The sequence below is a fragment of the Propithecus coquereli genome, unplaced genomic scaffold (genome assembly GCF_000956105.1).
Source record: "Propithecus coquereli isolate 6110/MARCELLA unplaced genomic scaffold, Pcoq_1.0 Scaffold87, whole genome shotgun sequence".
In the NCBI taxonomy this organism is placed as follows: Eukaryota; Metazoa; Chordata; class Mammalia; order Primates; family Indriidae; genus Propithecus; species Propithecus coquereli.
In genome coordinates, this window is record NW_012154951.1 from 3,078,663 (window position 1) to 3,099,439 (window position 20,777).

The 20,777-nt window shown below is 36.4% G+C and overlaps 1 protein-coding gene across 2 annotated transcripts in view; it reads right to left on the bottom strand.

Moving 5' to 3' along the window:
* PPARGC1A (peroxisome proliferator-activated receptor gamma, coactivator 1 alpha) overlaps positions 1–20,777 on the bottom strand; it is a 96,837-nt gene that overhangs the window by 27,161 nt on the left and 48,899 nt on the right. For both annotated transcript variants that reach the window (XM_012664203.1, XM_012664204.1), the window contains 5 exons: positions 13,872–14,066; positions 11,771–11,893; positions 10,704–10,908; positions 6,709–6,754; positions 6,526–6,599 (listed from right to left, as the gene is read on the bottom strand). In XM_012664203.1, the coding sequence (XP_012519657.1) occupies positions 6,526–6,599; positions 6,709–6,754; positions 10,704–10,908; positions 11,771–11,893; positions 13,872–14,066 (643 nt within the window). The remainder of the gene's footprint in view (positions 1–6,525; positions 6,600–6,708; positions 6,755–10,703; positions 10,909–11,770; positions 11,894–13,871; positions 14,067–20,777) is intronic.

The following is a 20,777-nucleotide window of genomic DNA, read 5'->3' on the forward strand; positions in this document are numbered from 1 at the left end:
GCTTTGGTCTATTTCCCCAAAGATATGTCACAAACAGAAGTGTGTATCAAAAGGCTACAGCAAATTTATGCTGTTTGTCAATATTCCTTCCAGCAAAATGAACTTTTAAATGGGAAGTCCAAAAAAGACAATATAAAAATTCACATAAAAGAAGTTATAAATTAATTGGTTGATGAATGTTTTGTTTTTTTTAATTACAAGTTCACTAAAGTACACTTTGAATGATTGCTGACTTAAAACTAAAGAAGAAACTGAGTGAAAAATAAATAACATCAAATCACACATTCATCGTGATTAAAACCATGTGGGAAAACACATATAAATGGAGAAAAAATGCTAAGCTCTAGTTGTGTTAGGATGATGAGGATGCTCATTATTTCACTCTTCTTATTTTCTTAATTAGTTATAAAATAGTTTTATTGCTTTTACAATGATTACAGCAATAATAATAAAAACTACATCTACATATACATGAAATTTTGGAGTCAGTCATTTTGATCCCCAGCCAAATTCCCTCATGTCTTGTGGGTAAAACCATCACCTTGTTCAGCCGACATTGCTTTGCCATCATTCCCATTTCAGAAACAAAAAAATGTAGCACTCTGAAAATCTCCATATGCAATAGATTTAAATGCCTTCTGCCAAAAGAGCATTCTCTTTTCTCTCATCTTGCTTTACTAACAGCTATTTTGAAATCAAATTAGTCTTTACACCTGTAAAAGAGAAGAGGTTTTTTTTTTTTTTTTTTTTTTTTATCAGCCAAAATGAGCTAGTCTGGGACAATCACAAAGAAGTCAGACCAGCTGGCAATACCTAATAAAGCAAACTTCCTATCTCATCCCTCCTGTTTCCCAAAGACACTGCAGATGGGGCGGAGGCATTATTCTGGAGGTCTTAGAATTTTGTTGACTGTTTACATTTCTACTTAAACATTTGGGAAATTTCACTAAAATTTGTGAGAGTGAGAAAAAAAAAAAAAAAAGAAGGCACCAGAAGGCCTGGGCCACAGCTTAATCCACTTCCTCTGCTGCTACCAAACAGATTAAGCCTGGAGATCAAGGATCAATAAATCCACAACAGGAATGCTATTTCTGCCCTCTCCCCCACCTGTTGCACCTACGGCAGGCATCACTAACTGATCGTGACGTTCCCACCGAGCACAGACTTGGCTTTCAAATACTTCTCAACACAATGCTCCTGGCAGCCAATACCAATCAATAACATAGGCAAGTGAAATGAAGCTTGTTTAACAGAACAGATGTCAGTAACTACTTTTAAAATTCAGACTTCAGGAAAGAAACATAATCTCTTTTCAGACAGACCTGCTTTGAACCCAGGGTCCACCACAAAACTGGTATCAATATATAGCTTCGTCCTCAACAGTGAATTGGGCAGGGAGTCAAAAAGAGACTACCTGTAAAGTACCTGTGAGAGCGTGCCTAACTGCCGGAATTTGCAGTAGTAGAAGGAGCTGTTGTTGAATGTCAAAGAGATGATTCTTCTACCTTATTTAGATAAACCCCATGCCCTTATCAAAAACAGCATTTGTTCAATTTTGTGGGGAAGTTTATGGGGGGAGGTTCCACAAAAAAGAATAAATAACTTCATAGATGAGGGGGGCAAACAGCATAGAACAGCAAGATCAACAGAAGGGAAGAGGTGAAGACAGCCAAAAGTTGAAAAGATGAGAAAAGAGGCACAATGATCTCAGTAGACGAAGTCAACTCAGATTAGTAATTAAATATCTAATATTTATTGAATACTTATATAATATGAAGGCACTCGTGTTTTATCTAATTTAATCCTCACAGTGACCCAGTGAGATGTAGGTAGGTACTGTTACCATCTTCATTTGATACACAAAAATCTTGTGTCTTGGTTGGGTGCGGTGGCTCATGCCTGTAATCCTAGCACTCTGGGAGGCTGAGACAGGAGGATCTATTGAGGTCAGGAGTTCGAGACCAGCCTCAACAAGAGCGAGACCCCCGTCTCTAACTAAAAGTAGAAAGAAATTAGCCAGACAACTAAAAATAGAAAAAATTAGCCAGGCATGGTGGCACATGCCTGTAGTCCCAGCTCCTTGGCAGGCTGAGGCAGGAGGATCTTTTGAGCCCAGGACTTTGAGGTTACTGTGAGCTAGGCTGATGCCACGGCACTCCAGCCCAAGCAAGAGTGAGACTTTGTCTCAAAAAAAAAAAAAAAAAGAAAGAAAGAAAGAAAAGAAAATCTTGAGTCTTACAGAAGTAAATTAATCAAAGCCATACACTAGATGGGATCAGATCTAGACTTTGAACTTGGGTTTGTCTAATACCCAAGCAAAGGTTTTGAACAACTTTTCATTATGTTATGCTGTCCGCTCTTAATAAATAATGATACACTACTTTTATTTGGAACTTTGCCTCTTACAAAGTGTTTTAATTCAGATCGAACCACATGACATTCCATTTTTTGTATGTCAAAAATGGTTGAATACCAGCAATTTTATATTTCAACCTATTTTTTAGCCCTTCGAGTCAGACAGTAATGTCATTTGGTAGTTACAAATACGACTTCAAAATTGAGGAAACTGAAGCCAAGAAAAGACCATAAATATAGAAAAGAGTCTCAGCAATCAAAAGATCAAGAAGGGAAAGTGTGCATTTCATTTTGTATTTCCTTACTGATTTCACTACCCATGTCAAATTCATTGCCATCCGAGCATCTCTTTGATTTCCAGCTTTCTTGCTTCTGCTCCATCAATATCTTCTCTCCATTCCACCCCCTGCTTCAAAATCTGGTGCAAATATTTTTTTTTTCCCTGAAGCCTCCCCAAGTCAGTTTAACTTATGGAGAACTCAATTTCCTCCAAACTCCTTTGCATAGATCACCTGTCATTCACTAGGACGATGGCATTGCCTTAATGTTTCTTTCACTCCTTGAAATGCCTTTATAATTCTTTTTATTCTTTTTCGCATTGTCTTTAAACTTAAAGCCATGCTACAATTTTCCTTTTGATAACTCTGTTTCTCCCCTTGTGATTCTCTAGAGGTATAATCAGTATTTGTCACATCCTTCAATCACTACTAAGCAACAAATTTTACTGAAGATATTTAGAGGGGATGGAGATCATAGACAGCTTACATTGCATGGCATTTCAAACCCAGAATATTTCTATCAAAAAAAAAAAAAAAAGTCTTCTCCCCCAGTCTCCTCCTTACAAAATCCTCCAAGCAGGTTCCAAACTTGACCTTCCAGCCACCTTCAGCACCCTTGAAGTTCCTCCTCATCTCCTTGGTTTCCTATAGCTCTAAATCCATTCTCTTACATAACGCAATTTAGCTCTACCTCAGCTTCTCCAACTTATATCTTCACAGTTATTACCATTACACTTAACAAACTAAAAAACTACCACAGGGTCTACCTTCCTTAGGAGGTTGTAAAACAATATATCACATCAACACTATTTTCCTTTCATGCTACTTATCAATATGTGTTGTTTTCCCAACAAACTATAAACTGACGTCTTAAGCATAAGAATATTTAGCACCTATTTGGGCAAGCACTATGCTCCATGCTTTACATAGATTATTCTCTATATCTTACACTTGCTTGGGACCACCAGAACCTACTATATTGCCAGCATAGAGCAAGTATTGAAAATATGTTGATAAATTGATTTCCATTACCAAATAATCTTTCAACAATACCAAGAATAAAAGATTTAAACTATGAAGATAACGCTGATTTGCTGACCAAAATAAATCTACTGTATACAATTTCAAGGACTCTTATTATTAACTAAAAAGTATTTTTTATAAATCTTTAACTGTCTTTCAAAAAGTAGGCTATTAACCTTTAAAAATTATAACTAAATTATTTAAAACTAAGTGTCTACCAATAAGAAAAAATGTTCAAATTTTTGCCAAGAAGAAAATAAAAATAATTGCTTTTTTATAACATCGTATTATTAATGGAAGAAATGCAAGTTAAAAGATATGTTCATGTCCATAAATTAGAAAACACTTTAAAAACAAAGATGCTCAATGCTAGCCAAGATGTAATAAAGTAAGTATATCCATACAGTGCTAATGGGGTTATAAATAGAAATACCTTTTTTGGAAAGCAATGTAGTAATAGATATAGCAGATACCCCCAAGATATTTATATCCTCATTGTCAGAATTAATAACTATTAGAATTCTATTTTGAGAAAATAAGGTTAGAAAATTTATGAACAAAGATTTTCATTGCAGTGCTATTTCAAAATAGAATGCTTTAAAACAACCAAAACATGTAACAATAAGTGTATGATTAAATAAATTTTGATATGCCTACTCACACTAATATTATACAGTACTCTAAAAGCCTAATAATAAAAGGTTTGTGATGACACAAAAACTCCTTATTAAAATCTTAATTGAAAAATTAGGATGCAAAATAAAATATATATATACACAAAAATTATTGCAAATATATAAAAATATCCATAGAAAACAATGCTATGAATATTTTTATCTCTTAGTGCTATAAATAATTTTTTCTTCTAGTTAATATTTTTGACATTTTTTGGAGTAAGCTTACATTTTTTATAATCAGAGAATAATATAAAGTCCTCCTTTAATGGAAAGCTTGATATTGGTATATACAGTGGAAGCTCTCATCCCCCTCCCAAACAAAGTAACTAATGCCCACAACATTCTGAACAATCCTAGTTAATAGATTCCTTTCAGATGACTTTTACCAAGAGCTACAGTAGTATATTTTCCCAATGAGTTAATGTTCTTTGTACTGGTGATTGAAATTATGTAATATGGTAAAATATTATGTAAATGAATGAAACATGAGTATGGAAAATCATTTCTATGAAAAGACCCAATAAAGATTCCTTGCTAAAAAGAAGTGCTGTCAAATTAGTTGTGGGTGGGTGACAGTGGAAAACATAGGTAAAAAATCATAAAAATCTAGACTTTGGACTCAGACTGCCAGACAAATGTCTTTATTCTTTTCCTTCAAAGAAGAAGAAATAAAAAGTGGATATCGTCTATGACTGTGGTCCCCAACCACCAGGCCATGGACTGGCACCGGTCCATGGCCTATTAGGAACTGGGCCACATAGCAGGACGTTAGTGGTGGGCAAATGAGCGAAGCTATCTCTGTACTTATAGTCGCTCCCCATCACTCCCATCACCGCATAAGCTCCGCCTCCTGTCAGATCAGCGGCGGCATTAGATTCTCATAGGAGCTCAAATTCTACTGTAAACTGCGCAGGGAGGGATATAGGTTGTATGCTCCTTATGGGAATCTAATGCCTGATGATCTGAGGTGGAGCTGAGGCAGTGATGCTAGCACTGAGGAGCAGCTGCAAATACAGATTATCATTAGCAGAGAAGTCTGACTGCACAGTAAACGTAATGTGTTTGAATCACCCCAAAACCATACCCGACCCTGGTTATGTGGAAAAATTGTCTTCCATGAAACTGGCCTCTGGTGCCAAAGAGGTTGGGGACCACTGATCTATGATATATCATTAATGTGGTTTGTACAAGAAAGGTGAATGGATCAATCCTCAGCACACTCAAGTTCAAAATAAAAGTCTCTGTCCTCTAACAAAAATCTAACATTTAAATATATATTTATGTGTTTTAAGCAAAAGCAGAATGACAAAACCATATATGTTCCAATCAATTTTTTAAATAAAATCACCAATTATTGGTCCCCACTAGTCAGATAAGAAAGCTTCTTCTGCATGTAATATATACACACTAAAGTTACTTCTAATCATGTAAGCTATAATTTATTTAAGAAACAGTGTTGTGTATGATGTATTTAAGAAATTATGTTACATATGTGCTTATAAGGAATATACGTGTGTATTTGTGTGAATGTATATAAAGATATATTTGTATATATATATATGTGTGAATCTACATACACACACACACACACACACATACACACACACACACACACATACACATACACACCATGGAATTAACTACTCTATTGCTTGATCGAATCATGCAATCATGCAAGAGACCTTTCATAAGGAGATAATTTAGCAAACTCAAAGTGTGAAATTAAACTTAGCAACAATGACCACCATGCGTGTAGGCACCATAGTTCTGGTTGAAAGCATCTTGTTTAACTTACTGTTCCTTTATCCTTATCAGCAATGGCCAGAGCCAAGGAATTTCTTGTTCAGACATCCTAAGATTCACTTTCTGGTAGGGTTCAAGTTATCTAAACCTAAAGCACTTGGTGCAAAAGCACCATTTACAACCAACTCAGATGTCTGCCTAGGAATTCTTCAGTTAGTCCAAGTTTTTAAAGCACTTCAGTATTATTTTGTTGTTGTTAGTTTTTTTAAAAATAAGCAACTGAAAATTTACAGGTACCTTCTTACCCAGTTTTGTTTGTACTCTTTGGTAACTTCATTAATCACATAGAGAATACACTCGATTATCTCATATATATTTCACACACACACACACACACACACACACACACACACACACACACACAGTTGCAAGGAAAATGTAAGGCTCACCTGCAGTTCCAGAGAGTTCCACACTTAAGGTTCGTTCAATAGTCTTGTTCTCAAATGGGGAACCCTTGGGGTCACTGGAAGATATGGCACATTTATAAAAACAAACTGAAATGGAGTTGCTGTAGCCAAATGTATTAGAACCCCCTTCCCTTTCTGAAAATGGTTGCATTTCTTAATACTTACTTTGGTGACTCTGGGGTCAGAGGAAGAGATAAAGTTGTTGGTTTGGCTAAAGGGAAAAAAAGAAACTAATTATGAAATATTGATAGTTTTTTAGATTTATTTTCTTTCTACTGTAGTCAAGTTGGAGACACAACCAGGAAACTGTAAGACTAAACTAAAGAAATCTCTGAATATTGGATCAAAGTTAGACAACAGTCCATTACACTAAAACAAATTCCAAACAACATTTACATCAGTAAACTATCATTTGAAAGTACATACAAAAGCAGAATTTTCCCCAAAATGTACGTTCCCTGTTAAGGATACAAAATTTGCATCATACCATAGGAGAGAAATAATGTTTTCTGTTTTAATTTGGAATACAGTACACGGTTTGTTTAGACAAGAAAACAGCAGAGTAACTACATGGTGACAGAACGTTATGAATATTCAGTTGATTTTACTCCTAAAATGTATAATTTTATATCTAGCCCTGAGAATAGGTTATTTCTATGAGGCCAAAGCTCAAGCAATAACCATTCCACTCACTGAAAATTAATTGAGAGATTATGGCAAATCCTGGGCATTGACCCAGATGGCTTAAAAGGGGTTCTGATCCCCAAATCTGATAGAAACTATATAGTAAGATATCATGTATACTAGTTGAGAGATCTATAGACTTGCAAAGAGAGCTCACTATTTCTTTTTGTGCTTTCCTAAATCTTACCTCCTACAGGAGGCATTTCCCAATAATGAAGGGTGGAGTAAGAATCTTCTCACTCCAAAATTTCAATTGCTTCTCCATGGCAATCTTGTTTTTTGAACAGAAGGAGGGGAAAATATAATGAGAAAAGTACTTGGGATATACATCCATGTATTACGTATATATACGCTTATATACAGAGATACATTTATACATATGTAGGTTTATGTCAATTTTTGCTCCTTAAAATAACTACTTTTGAGAGGTCAATACATAGTCATTTATGTAATGAAAATCATGGAGGTGAAACCCAAAACCCAAAAGAATGAAGTTTCTTATTTTATGGATGAAGAAACTGAGACCCAAAGATGCTAAATGACAGATATTTCCAGGGCCATAAAACTAGTTACTCACAGAATCGGCCAAGATTCTGTTTCCTTTCTCCTATTATCAAAAGGAATTGCATTCGCCAGACTTTAAAGTAAATTAATCAACCACAGTAATTAAGGTCCTTTGAAATGTGAAAAAACTATTTATGTCCGAATTAGCCTGAAATTAGGTACTTTACTTGGATAAATAGTATTAGCATATTTAATTTGTAGATTTAGATTTAGTTTTTAAACAAGTGAATAGTATACCATTTATCCAATGCACATCCAGAAATATAAAGCTCATGATGTCTTCTGAAAATTAGATACATTGATTGATTGGATTTTTATATATACAGATAAATGAGCTGATTTTACATTAAGTTTTGAGTATGTCCAATATAATGAGTCTTTCAAAAAGAATACCTTTATGAAAGAATTTTGTCAACTTTTCTGGTACTCAACTTAATAATTAGGATAATTCATATAGGTTCTATAGAAAATATAACCAGACATGAACTATGTTCTATGTCACACAATAAATGTTTATTAAAAATCAGTCACTGGAATTCCAGTTTTCAGAAGGTAGGATAGGCTATCTGAAATACTCAAAGGAAGACCTCCAAAATTCCAATAGGTGGGTACAGGTAAAGCCAAGGGCAATGGAAGAAGAGAAATCGGCAGGAGTCATATTTACTGGAACCAAAGGCAAACAGGACATGAGAGGCGTAGGAAGGGGACAGTCCCCAAACTGCCTGCAGAATCTAATCCCTGAATAAACCCAGGCTCTCAAATGTCCCTAGGAATATTGATTTAGTTTACTGGGAGTTTAATCCACACTGTTCAGATCACTGGTGGACCAAAGACTGGTAGGGCCCTTGAGGGTAGGAATACATTTTTATCATGCAGATTATGGTATTTGGGGATGTAGGAGTGAATAAATGACTACGTGGGACATCAACACACGCCAAAGGCTAGACAAACATCCTAAGGAACTGAAAAGAAGCTGACTCTGCAGTGTTATGGAGTGCATTCATGAAGTTCCATGAGAAAGAAAATACATTGAAAAACATAACTTCAGTAGATCCTTAGTTATTATCTCTAGTTGTTCATATATTCTCTACTTTTTTATTTTGAATAATTTAAATAATCTCTGAAGCATGGCATTTATTGGTTATTAATAGCTAGCCATGTTTCATTTCTTTCAGGCTTTCGTAACTATAGAATTTTTTTTTTTTTTTTTTTGGTTAACAGGCTTTGTTCTAGGATAACCCTTTTATGCCTTGCCACAGATACATGCCTTTAAAAAATCCGTATAGAACTGGTCTCGTCTAAAGAATATTTATTTCCTCGATAGGCCTATTTAATTCTTAACTGTCATGATTTGTAAAAGTGTACAGTAATATTTATGGGTGAGTGGATTTAAAAAATAAAAAGCCCTCAAAATCGAAGAAGGATCAACTAAAAAGAAAACAAAACAAAACAAAAAACACCAAAGAGCTTTAAAACATGTGCTACTAGGATGGGGTCACGGATTACAGGGTTTCATTGAGCTGGGGACTTTAAATTCAGCTCTAGAAAATGAATGCATGACCGGGACGAAGTGGAGGGTAGCCCAGTGAATTCTTCCACTCGCTCACAACAGCGAGCCCAGCTGGCTTCCCTGCACCGGCGGCCTTCAGCACCGATGAGGCCCACAGCACAGCAGTTCTGCTCTGGGAAAAACTGTCACAGTGCTTGTGATGAAGACCCAATAGGGCAAAGAGAGCTGCAAGAGAATTGGGTCCATTTTGCTAAATATATTTTCCCAAACTGACAGAAAGCAATGGACGGTGAATTGGCTATATCTACCAGGAAAAAGTAAGTAAATAAATAAAATATTAAAGGAAGGTTCCTGAAAATCCTGGGCTAATGGTGATATAGAGATGAGGAAGGGAAATTCAATACACTAGAAAAGAAAATACTTATTAAAATCAGCAGCAACGACAGCATACCTATGTGAAATAATCATGATTCAAAACAGAGACAGAGGCTATCCATCTGCAGTTAAAGGGGTAAGTCGAGGAAACAAAAGGAAAAAGAAAAAGAGGTGGATATTAATAACTGCTACTTTAGAATTAGCCTACTTTTACTATAAGGTTGGCGGTACAGTTAAAGCAGAAGCTGGCATGTTTTAAAGCAACAACTACTTTCAACAAGTTTCTCTTTGGGCCTCTTAGACTACAACATTTTGAGGAGGAGGAACCAAAAAGAAAGAAAATTATATCTTTTCCGAGAGAGGTTTTCCCCAAATCACCCTGATCTGCCTCAGAAACATCAGCCTTCTAGCAGTGTATGGGGATAATAAAAATCAACCCAGATGTTTAGCTTAATCTAGGCAATTTTTTTTAAATAGAAAGGAAAAAAAAATCAGGAATTTCCAAATCCTTATTTACAAAATAAAATCTGTGAGCATAGCATGTGGTCTGAAAAAAAATGAAGAAGAATGCATTTAATAATCAGGAGAGGCTGCATAAATACTATTTACTACTTCTTAAGGTATATACAGCAAATCAGCAATGCCTCATTTTTTCCATTACCGAAGGAGAAAAAATAAAAGCTCTTTAATGAATTGGTTAGCTCAGCTTGCACATAACTTCAATTATCTCAGCAATTCAGAGATTCATCTAAACCTCATGTGATGTTGCAATTCCTCCCCACCTGGCTAACATTTCAGGTGTCTTTCGGTGATTGTGAATTAGACTGCCTATCAGCTGAATAGGATATGCTCAACCTGTGTGGAAGGAAGGATTTCTTTTCCCCCTCTATAATAAAGTGCTGAATTCCCGTTCCACAGAGAGACACCGATGGGATGGAAGCTAGAAGTTTCTGCATTCTCAGACCTTGTGTTTGCTTCCTTTGCCTCTGGCGCCCTCACCAACAGCTCGTGTGGGTCCCCAGCCTACCTTGTACATGTTGCGACTGCGATTGTGTGTGGGACTTCTTTTTGGAGGTGCATTTGTCTCTGCTGCTGTTTCTGTTCTCTGTGGGTTTGGTGTGAGGAGGGTCATCGTTTGTGGTCAGATACTTGAGAAGCTCTGAGCAGGGACGTCTTTGTGGCTTTTGCTGTTGACAAATGCTCTTCGCTTTATTGCTCCATGAATTCTCAGTCTTAAAAACAAGGCATAAAGAAAGCTAAAATTAGTGAACTGAACCTTATCAGAATGGATATAGGTTTTCTGAAGAGATGAGATTTTCAATGAAGTGTTCAGTCTAAGTGTACTAGATCTATGAGCTGTGAATAATTGTTTGCAGAACAAGGAAAGAAAATTACATTTAAAATTCCTAAATGACATTTATGCAGCTTTTTATTTCATTTCTCTTACATTTCAATGTTCCTACTCAGCAACATGTAACTAACAAGACCCTACAGCGCCTTTACTGTGAATACAAAAAAAAATAAGCTGGTTTAAACCTTAATTTGCTGCTGAGTGCTGAAGCCCAGTACTCACAACTCTCTTAAGTACCCCTTAACGCTCCGTTTTCACTCACAGTGAATGGCAAGACAAACATTGTTTAAAACGGCCTGCTAACCGAATTATGTCATTGCCAGCATTTCAACCAATTAATGGCAGAGATAGATCTTTTGCGGTGATTCCAAAAGCAATCTTTCTCAGGTTAGACAGCTGACAAAACAGTAACCCTGCATCTTAAAGTCACTCATAGCTAATACCAGCCTATCAGCAAATTTTATTGCAGCCCAAACTGCTGCATGGATTAGTAAAGTGGCCAGAAGTAACAGACAGGGGCACCTCCATTCCAAACATCCAAAGACAATGCGTAAATGAGCTCTGCCTAGTTTAAAGTAGCTCGAGTGCTGTTTTTGGAACCCTGTTTCATAATCTGATTCACCATTATGAAGCAGCTGCAGGGTCCCAGATGAATGAACACATATAAACCTATTGTTCGTTTTACAGCTTCAAGCAAAACCCTTTGTTACCTCCCCCTTGCATTAAAAAGTTAACATTTGTACCTTAACAACCGCAGCGTTTGTTCTGATCCTGTGATTATGGTTTGCATGGTTCTGGGTACTGAGACCGCTGCATTCATTATAACTTAGCTGAGTGTTGGCCGGTGCCAGTAAGAGCTTCTTAAGCTAGAAACATTACCAGGGAAGGGGAAAAGCAAGAAAAGTTATGCATCTTTTAAGCATGGGAATAAATTATTGAAATTTTAAACTTAAAATTAATTTATTATAATTATAAAAATTAATTCTATCACTCTTTAATTATATCACACCTTAGCACAATAGTGCTAAAGGAAACGTATTTTTAACAAAGTCTGAAAAAGTTTGGCATTATACTACCAACTATGAAACTATTTCCTTTTTTTCCAATTCTATTTCTAGAATTGTATGCATAAGAATAAAAATGCAAACATGTCAATTATTATATAATTCATAATGCTTAAAAATAGAAGGAAAAAACCTACACATCCAACTATAAGGGATTGCTTAATAAATTAACTAGGTATTGTTTTCCTTACTTTTTTTTGATAAAGCAGAAGTTCTTCCTAAATCAATGTCTAAATCACTACTAGGTGAGAAAAGCTGCCCTGCTAAATGAAGACTTGGGAGCGGGGGTTGGGGAATAGGTATACATTTTCCCTTCAAAAACCCAAATAAATCAAGTGACAATAAATGAAAGACTTTGTGATGCTTTGAACCATGTTTCACAGCCAAGTACATAAATTTTCTGATTGAAAGAATATTTGGGATAAAAGAGCGGCTATCACTGATTTTAGAAAGGAAAAAAGGGATTTGTAAGTTGATAGAGTCCTGCTGGTACATCAGGAGATGTAGATTCTGACGTAGCAAAGCATTTCTGTCTCTTGACCTCTCTTTCTTCATTTGCCTGGAGGACCCTCAGGAACTCCCCTGTCCTGACATACAGTATGTCTCTGGGTCAACAACTCCTCCCAATTCAACGAATTGCATATATGGAAACAATCTAGGATCAATGTTAAGAAATCAGAGTACTAGACAACAAAGCCAATGACACTGACGAATGGAGAAAGTAGAGAATACATAACAACTATTTATGAGATATTCTCCTCTAGATCAGAAACCTCAAAATGCAAAGCAATACAAGTAGGTTCTCCATATATTTGCATGGAGTTCTTTCAACATTTAAAAACTTAGAGATATTAGGGAAACAACCTCTAAACGGCATGCCATAGCACAGTATTAGCATTTGGAGGATGGCATTCCGTAATTTACACAGTGTGCCCTTAACTCAAATTTATGGCAAATGACAAATGGCTATTATAGATGAGAAGGTAAACTGTGTCTTGGAACTAATGAAATTCTGGTCAAGCACTGCATTGAAAAGAAAGTTAAGTCTTCATTGCCAATAAATTCAGTCTTCATTGCCTACCATACATTTAAGTAACTTAGGTTGCATATGTGCTATTATTTTTCAATTTTTACAGGAAATATGTATCCAAACCCTTAAAATATTGCATACCCCTTCATCTTCCAATTCTGTATCTAGAACTGTATGCATAAGAATAAAAATGAAAACATGTCAATTATTATACAATTCATAATAGTGAAAAATAGAAGAAAAAAACTAAATATCCAAACATAAGGGATTGATTAAAAAATTAGAACATTGCCATATGATAAAATACTGTGCAACCATTAAGTATTATGCACATATTTAAATTTTTACTAACATGTTCATGATATATCTTAAATCAAAAGGAAATTTCAATCATTTTTATATTAGAGGCTATTTGAAATCACAGGTAAATTTTTAGTCTCTTCTTTTTAGTTGTCTATGTTTTCTAAGTTTTCATCATGAACATAAATAATACTAAGAAATAAAAGTACAAATAAACAGCAAAAGATAGTTAAAAAAAAACAATTAATTGCAGTAAGACCACATGAAGATCTGTAATATCAACATATCTAAACAGAGAATCACAGAATTTGCAACTCTGAGTGTGCCTAGGGATTGTTTTGGCATCAGTCTAAATTAAAAATCCAAACCTTATTGTTACTACATCATACCCATGCAGAGGGTAGCCAGAGGCAACTCCAGTTCCTGCTAAACAGTAGGAAGGGTTCTTACTAGAGATGGCTCTTCTGCCTCCTGAGGCGGAGGGGTGCCCTCAGGCATGGAGGAGGGACTAGCCTCGTTGTCAGTGGTCACGTCTCCATCTGTCAGTGCATCGAATGAGGGCAATCCGTCTTCATCCACAGGGAGACTGTCCAGTGTCTCTGTGAGGACTGCTAGCAAGTTTGCCTCATTCTCTTCATCTATCTTCTGCAAAAACAGAAAAAAACAGAAGATGATGTGAGTGAATTGACACTGGGAGGTTGCTAACACTATTTATCAGCATAGGCTGAATCTGTTTAACCAAATGAATAAACTGTATGTGAAATCTCATATGCCCACTCCAGAACACAAAGATCATGTCTTCCTCAAACTCCCAATTCATTTGTGATTCAAATCACACAATGAATGAATACCTCTACTGTACCAGTCTGTTGTACCTGACTGTTGTACCTGACAGTCTGTACCTGACTGTTGAGCTGTTCAGTGTAATAATTTGTTATATCAATGCTTGAAACAGCTGTAGAGGACTCTGTCTTGTTCCTATTTTCCACCTGCTCATATCTTTTTTCCCTAACTAAAAGAGATGAGTTAGAGACTCTCAGGGCTTGAGAGAATTTTAACCATCATCTATTTCATCTTCAGATATAGTGTTTGAATCTCTTGTACAGCATACCCCCCCCAAATGGTTAGATAACCCTCTGTTTGAACAGCACGAGAAACTGAAACTATACTAAGAGAAACTATACACTTTCATGGTTTCAATTGTAATCTCATCACTGAACACTCCGAAATAATTTATTTATTTCTCTCCCTGACATCTCTCCCAACTTTAGTCATAAATCTCTGACGGCCTACTGGACATTGCTACTTTGTAATAGCTCCCTCATCTCTAAAACTGAAACTTTGGACCTTTCACAACAAAACTGCTATTTCTTTTGACTTTAGTTTGTATAACAATTCTTCATAACTTAAACTCTAGAACCACCGCAACTCCTTTTTATTTGGTCAGTCACTAAGTAGAGTCTTGCTTCGTAGTGTCTCTTAAATACATTTATTTAATGCATCGGCCAAGAGTGCAACATCACTTCTAATGAGGGCTCCAGCAAATATATTCCAACTTGTTTTCTCACCTCCTAGACTCATTCCCACCAACACAGCCTTAGAAAGTGAATCTTCAATCTTTCATTCCACAGGCATTTTTGAACATCTGCTCTGTGGCAGGTCCATGTGAGGTGTTGGAGACACACAGAAACAAGACAAAACTTGCCCTGCCAGGAACCCTCCAGTGGAAGGGAAGAACCTATATGCAATTTATTATAAAAGACAATATTTATTCTAGTACTCTGTGCAAAAAGGTTCAAGGACTGCCAAGCTGGAGCTTATGTACCTTGTTTACAGGACAATGTGTTATAATCTACGCATATTGACAACCAGTACCTGTGCTGGGCACATGGTATAGTCAGTCAATGATTACTTGCTGAATAATTCGTTGACCTGCATTTATTGCCAGCAATGTGTTCTGTACAGATCACTTTCTCTTCCTTCTTTTGGCACTTTGCATTGTTTGTCCGATCCGACCTGCTTCCAAAGTCTTCTTTTTAAAGTTCTGTATGCTATGAGATTAACAATATGGGCTAAATTATCTCACACGGATTTTATTACAAAATGCACCTAAGCTGCTGACATCTAATGAAGCCAGCAGTGCCCACACTTCCTTTCTCTCTAGCACTGAACTCCAGTTAATTGACCTGACAAAATTACAAGAATCACAGAGTAAGACAGCTAATCAGAAAATCAAATTGTATTACTAGAGAAATTAGGCAGGCCTTTATCACGTATACATTCTATTTTCACATAAAAATTGTTTTCCCTCATTACTAATCAGTCTCCATCCAGGAGTAAAACTATAGACTTCTTTCTCTTTTGGATTCAAGAGGCCAAGAAGAGCCATTTGTACTCACAGTGGGCTTTAATCAGCATTTTTTACATTTGCATAACACATCCCCATAAGTCCAGTAGTTTGGGCACAATGTGGTGTGACAACTATATGGAGTTTAAGACTCTAATGCAGGAGGTAAATTTTAATTCGAAGGTGTAAACTGTTAACTTCAAAATGGTGCCACTTACTTGCATAAATTGACCAAGGCCTTAAAATCCAGATTGCTCAATTCAATAACTACAGGGTATTGAACACCTTTGGGCCCCAATTCTTCAATCTACCATCTTTCAGCTGTGCCTTTTGAAGGACCCTGTCCATGAAATCATAATAATAAAGATACTGAAATTATTTTTCCTTATCTTCTGCTCAGGATCATTATCTGGTATCCAGAGATTTCAATCATCCCCATTTTAGATTCTCCCACAAGGCAAAAACCAAATTGTGGTTAACTATTTTGAATAAAATTATATTTAAATTAAATATGTATTATTTTAAGGCATCTCAAAATCATGAGATTTATATTACTATAAATATTTCCATATTATCTAATAAAATAATCTTTGAAAATACATCAAACGCACATGGACACACAGATACACAAACACACACTTTTAGTAAATTGGACATTTTTTCCATGTATCTCATTTTTCCAAAAGGCTTATTTCACTGAAGTTCAAAATTAGCTCAAGAAAAATAGTTGAGAATGTTTACCAATAAATGGATAATTTTGTTTACTCCGATTTAAATTTTGTGTTTGGCTTTCCAGCAATACTACAAGCTGCTATTTGCTTTCAATCACATAATACAATAGTTCCTTAGCTCTATCCCTAGTGTAAACAAACTACGATAATTCCAATCAAGTCAAAATAACAAAGAACCCTTAAATTAACTAGTTTTCTCCAATTTCTTTATTAAGTCTGTGTGGATGTATACCTAATACAACAGCAGAAATAGTGGAGCTTGATAATGTCATAATTAATTTATAAGATCTGATTAAGCCACCAACTATTTTAATTCTCTCCACTGGAACCACAGTGGAAGGGGAGGGTTTGTGGGATGAGAGATTGGCATGGTGGAGATGTGTGTGTGTGTGTGTGTGTGTGTGTGTGTGTGTGTGTGTGTCAGCGAGTGTAAGTGTGTTGGAGTATGTGGGTAGGGGGGGCTAGTATTCAACTAGTATGTACCAGTAGGGCTATAATCATTATTTACACTCAGTGTTCATGAGAAATGATTATTAAATATTTTCATTATCATTCTTGTACTTGGGTGACTTAAAGAGATATTCCAAGACCATTTATTTTAGTAAAGTTTTTTTCCTGAATTAAGGAAGATCAAAAATGTTATTGTTTCAAAGTCTCTGTGTTTTCTTTAATCACAGAAGGCTGAAAAGATAGCCTGGTATTTACTAATGACACTTGTGTATCTGAAGCTCAACAGATATTCCTATACATAAAGTTGAATGGACATTGCCCCTCATCGTGGCAATTTCAATTAGTTTCATATGAGTTTCAACAATCAAACGCCCAGAGAAGGTAACGGATGTGATAAAGAGGACTCTGTTAAACAATTAATGTCACTTTCCATTATTGCTTCAGTCCCAATTTACAGAGCAAATAAATCAAAGTCACTGCAGATGAAGCACACTGGCCTACTCACACATGTCTGTTCACAGGTGACAGCGTATGGAAACACATTAGTCAGGAAAATGACATTGCAAGATAACCTTTCAAAGACTTGGCTCTGATACTGCTTTCTAATTGTTTGAAATTACTATTTTACAAAAATATGCTTCCTAGTTCCATCCAAGTTTACAAAAGAAAAGAAAAGCAATGCAGAGAGGTGAGGAAGAAAGGGCAGATCACCAACTGGGTAGTGATCTACAGCTACACAAACTAAGCTCGGTTTTGAAGCTGGCAGCAGAGGAAGAAGGAAAGGTAGAAAACAGGCCAACAGGCATTTCCACAGTTGAGCTCTCTGGCTATCAAACAGCATTTCCCATGGTGGGTGTCAACCTTGGGTTCCCCTTACACAATGCAATTCTTCTGACCTAAATAAAGGTCTGTGTGACTGTAACACCTTATTCTCTAAGGGCCCTCCAGGAAGAAAGAAGGCACATCAATAAAAACTCACTCAAGGGGTAAAGAATTTCCAGTGACAGATAATACACAGCATTTATACTAACAACCTAAAATTTAGAATCTGCAACAATTTCTAAGCGATGTCATGTCATTAATAAATGACAGTTTAGAATCATCAACAAAATTAGAAGGTTCATCAGTGCTCTTTGGGACTGCTGGGTCCCTCTATGACCTGCGCTAGTCTGACATAATTTAAAAGGCATGGATGAAAGAAAATAGATTCTGCCTCTACAGGTGCCCAGGGTGGCCTCAAAATTACAATTCTGGATCCAGTCTATAGTATCTGGGTCTTCCTCCTTTGTGAGTAGTTGCTAACAGGATCTTCCAACTCGTTATACATCGTGGGGCACACAGTGCATTCAACTCATCCAACTGCACACAGAGGGTGAATAAATCCACTAAATTAAGGAGGAGACGAGGAACTCTGAGGTGCTAACCAACACCTGAAGGGGAGAAACACAAAGTGAAAACTGCATGTGGTATCCCAAAGATTTTTAAATGCAGGCTATTATGAAAGGACCATGCCCTGCTTATGTTAGTAATTTTTTCTGCATCTTGTAGAATTGCAATTAAACTCTGCGTCCCCAGATTCTCACACTCGCTTGATCTCTGTTTGATAAAAATAGTTTAATAGCTATTTAATCACAGCTTCATTATCTTGGCTCTCTTAATGCGAATTAGGCCAGGAAAATTCTCGCTTCGTCATTATTCAAATCATCAATAAGAAGAAAGCAGTGGGGTCTTCTTATCATTCATTAATCAGTTTCAGTGTCTTAGGTACTGTTTGCTGAGAGACCCATCTGTGTGAGAGGTCACTTAACCTCTCTGAGCCTCTGTTTTTTTTCCTAAACAAAATTTCACATTATTATTTACCTAATTCCTATTATGGAATTGTTTTGCACTCGTAATTAATAGAAAGAAAAAGAATTGATAAATGCCCAAGAATTCTTCAGGAAGGTGTTTATAAGCATTTCTAGTGTATATGTCCCTCACCGTGATTACCCGTATTTGAATTTCATTCTTTGAGCACGATCTACTGCCGACTTTTAGCACTCGGCCAGCTTCCCCCAAATATCCAGCATGCCCTGGGCTTCCTCCTTACTTCATCCTGCTGATTTGGAAATAGCTAATGAAGACGAAATTAACTCCTGCTTTAAGTGAGGCCTAATTAGGAAGGGAAATCTGCTAGAGTAACATCTGGTAATGTATTCTGAAGCCAAATATAAATGGCATTTTTGGATTATCCACTATTTGGGATTATATGTTCCACTGGGCCCCACCAGGAGTTCAAATAACTAAACAGGGAAGTAACTTTTGTAGTAGATTCAGGAGTTCAAATAAGAAATACCTAGTTGATCATAGATGCTTTCCAAATCTTCATACATAAATCTCTATACCTCAGTATCACATACAAATTGGCAAAAAGTGTTTGCATATACATATTAATCTTTGTTTTAATGTATAAAGTTTGAAAGAAGCTGAATTTAAAATAAAGAAAAACTAAGCATTTTTTCTGAAATGAAATTAAAAATAACAATCTAGACTAGACCACTGAAATAGAATTTGAGGTTTTTAGTTTTGTTTTCCTTTAAACCATTATAATCAGGAGAGACACCACTTTACAGATTGTTTATTGAACACCTCCACTGCGAGTGGTCTGAGCCTTTGCCCAAGAGGTTGTTAAATATTTTGAATATCCACCTTTAAACGATTTTTTCCTTCTTTTTTTGCTTTCCCTCCTTAAACTCTCTACAATCCACTGCGGTTTTTCTTGCTTCTCTTACACCCAAGTGTGGACACCAAGAGCATGTTTGCCCTCCTCACACACCCAACAGAAAATCGGTGGCATTCCCACATGGCACTATGTATAGGTTCCTAGCTCCTACCCCGTTCAATAGGAGGAGTCCCTGAAATAGCCCACTAACTTTTTGTTTATCATGTGGAATATAGGGCTTTGAATAAGGTAGGTGCACTTGAAGGTGAATTATAGCAGCACAATTCGCAATTGCAAAGATGTGGAAACAACCCAAGTGTCCATCAATACATGAGTGGATTAATAAAATGTGGTATATGTATACCATGGAGTACTACTCAGCCACAAAAAACAATGGTGATACAGCACCTCTTGTATAATCCTGGATAGAGCTGGAACCCATTCTACTAAGTGAAGTATCCCAAGAATGGAAAAACAAGCACCACATGTACTCACCATCAGATTGGTATTAACTGATGAACACAGAAGTACACATATAAGAATACCATTTATTGGATGTCGGGCAGCGGGAAGGGGGGAGGGAGGAGGAGGGGACGGGTATATCCAGACACAAAGAGTGCGATGTGCACCATCCGAGAGACGGACGCACTTGAAACTCAGACTTGGGGGGGGAAGGGCAACATACGTAACCTGAACATCTGTACCCCCATAATATCCTGAAATTAAAAAAAAAAGAAATTTCAAGCATACATGTACAACAGAAAAATCATCCAAACAGTAAATGTGCCTTGCATTATATTACACATTATAAAGTACTTTTGTATCTATCCATTTCTTACAAATGCCTTGTGAATTAGCTTATTCCTATTTTGTTCCCAGGAGAGTTAAACATACTATGTGGAGGAGGGGATAGGTATATACACACCTAATGGGTGCGGTGCGCACCGCCTGGGGGATGGACACACTTGAAGCTCTGACTCAGGTGCGGCAAAGGCAAAATACATAACCTAAACATTTGTACCCCCGTAATATGCTGAAATAAAAAAAATTAAAAAACACACATACACCGTGTGACACTGTATTTGCCCTATTGGATGCCAAAGTTTTTGGAATTTAGGGGCTAGTAA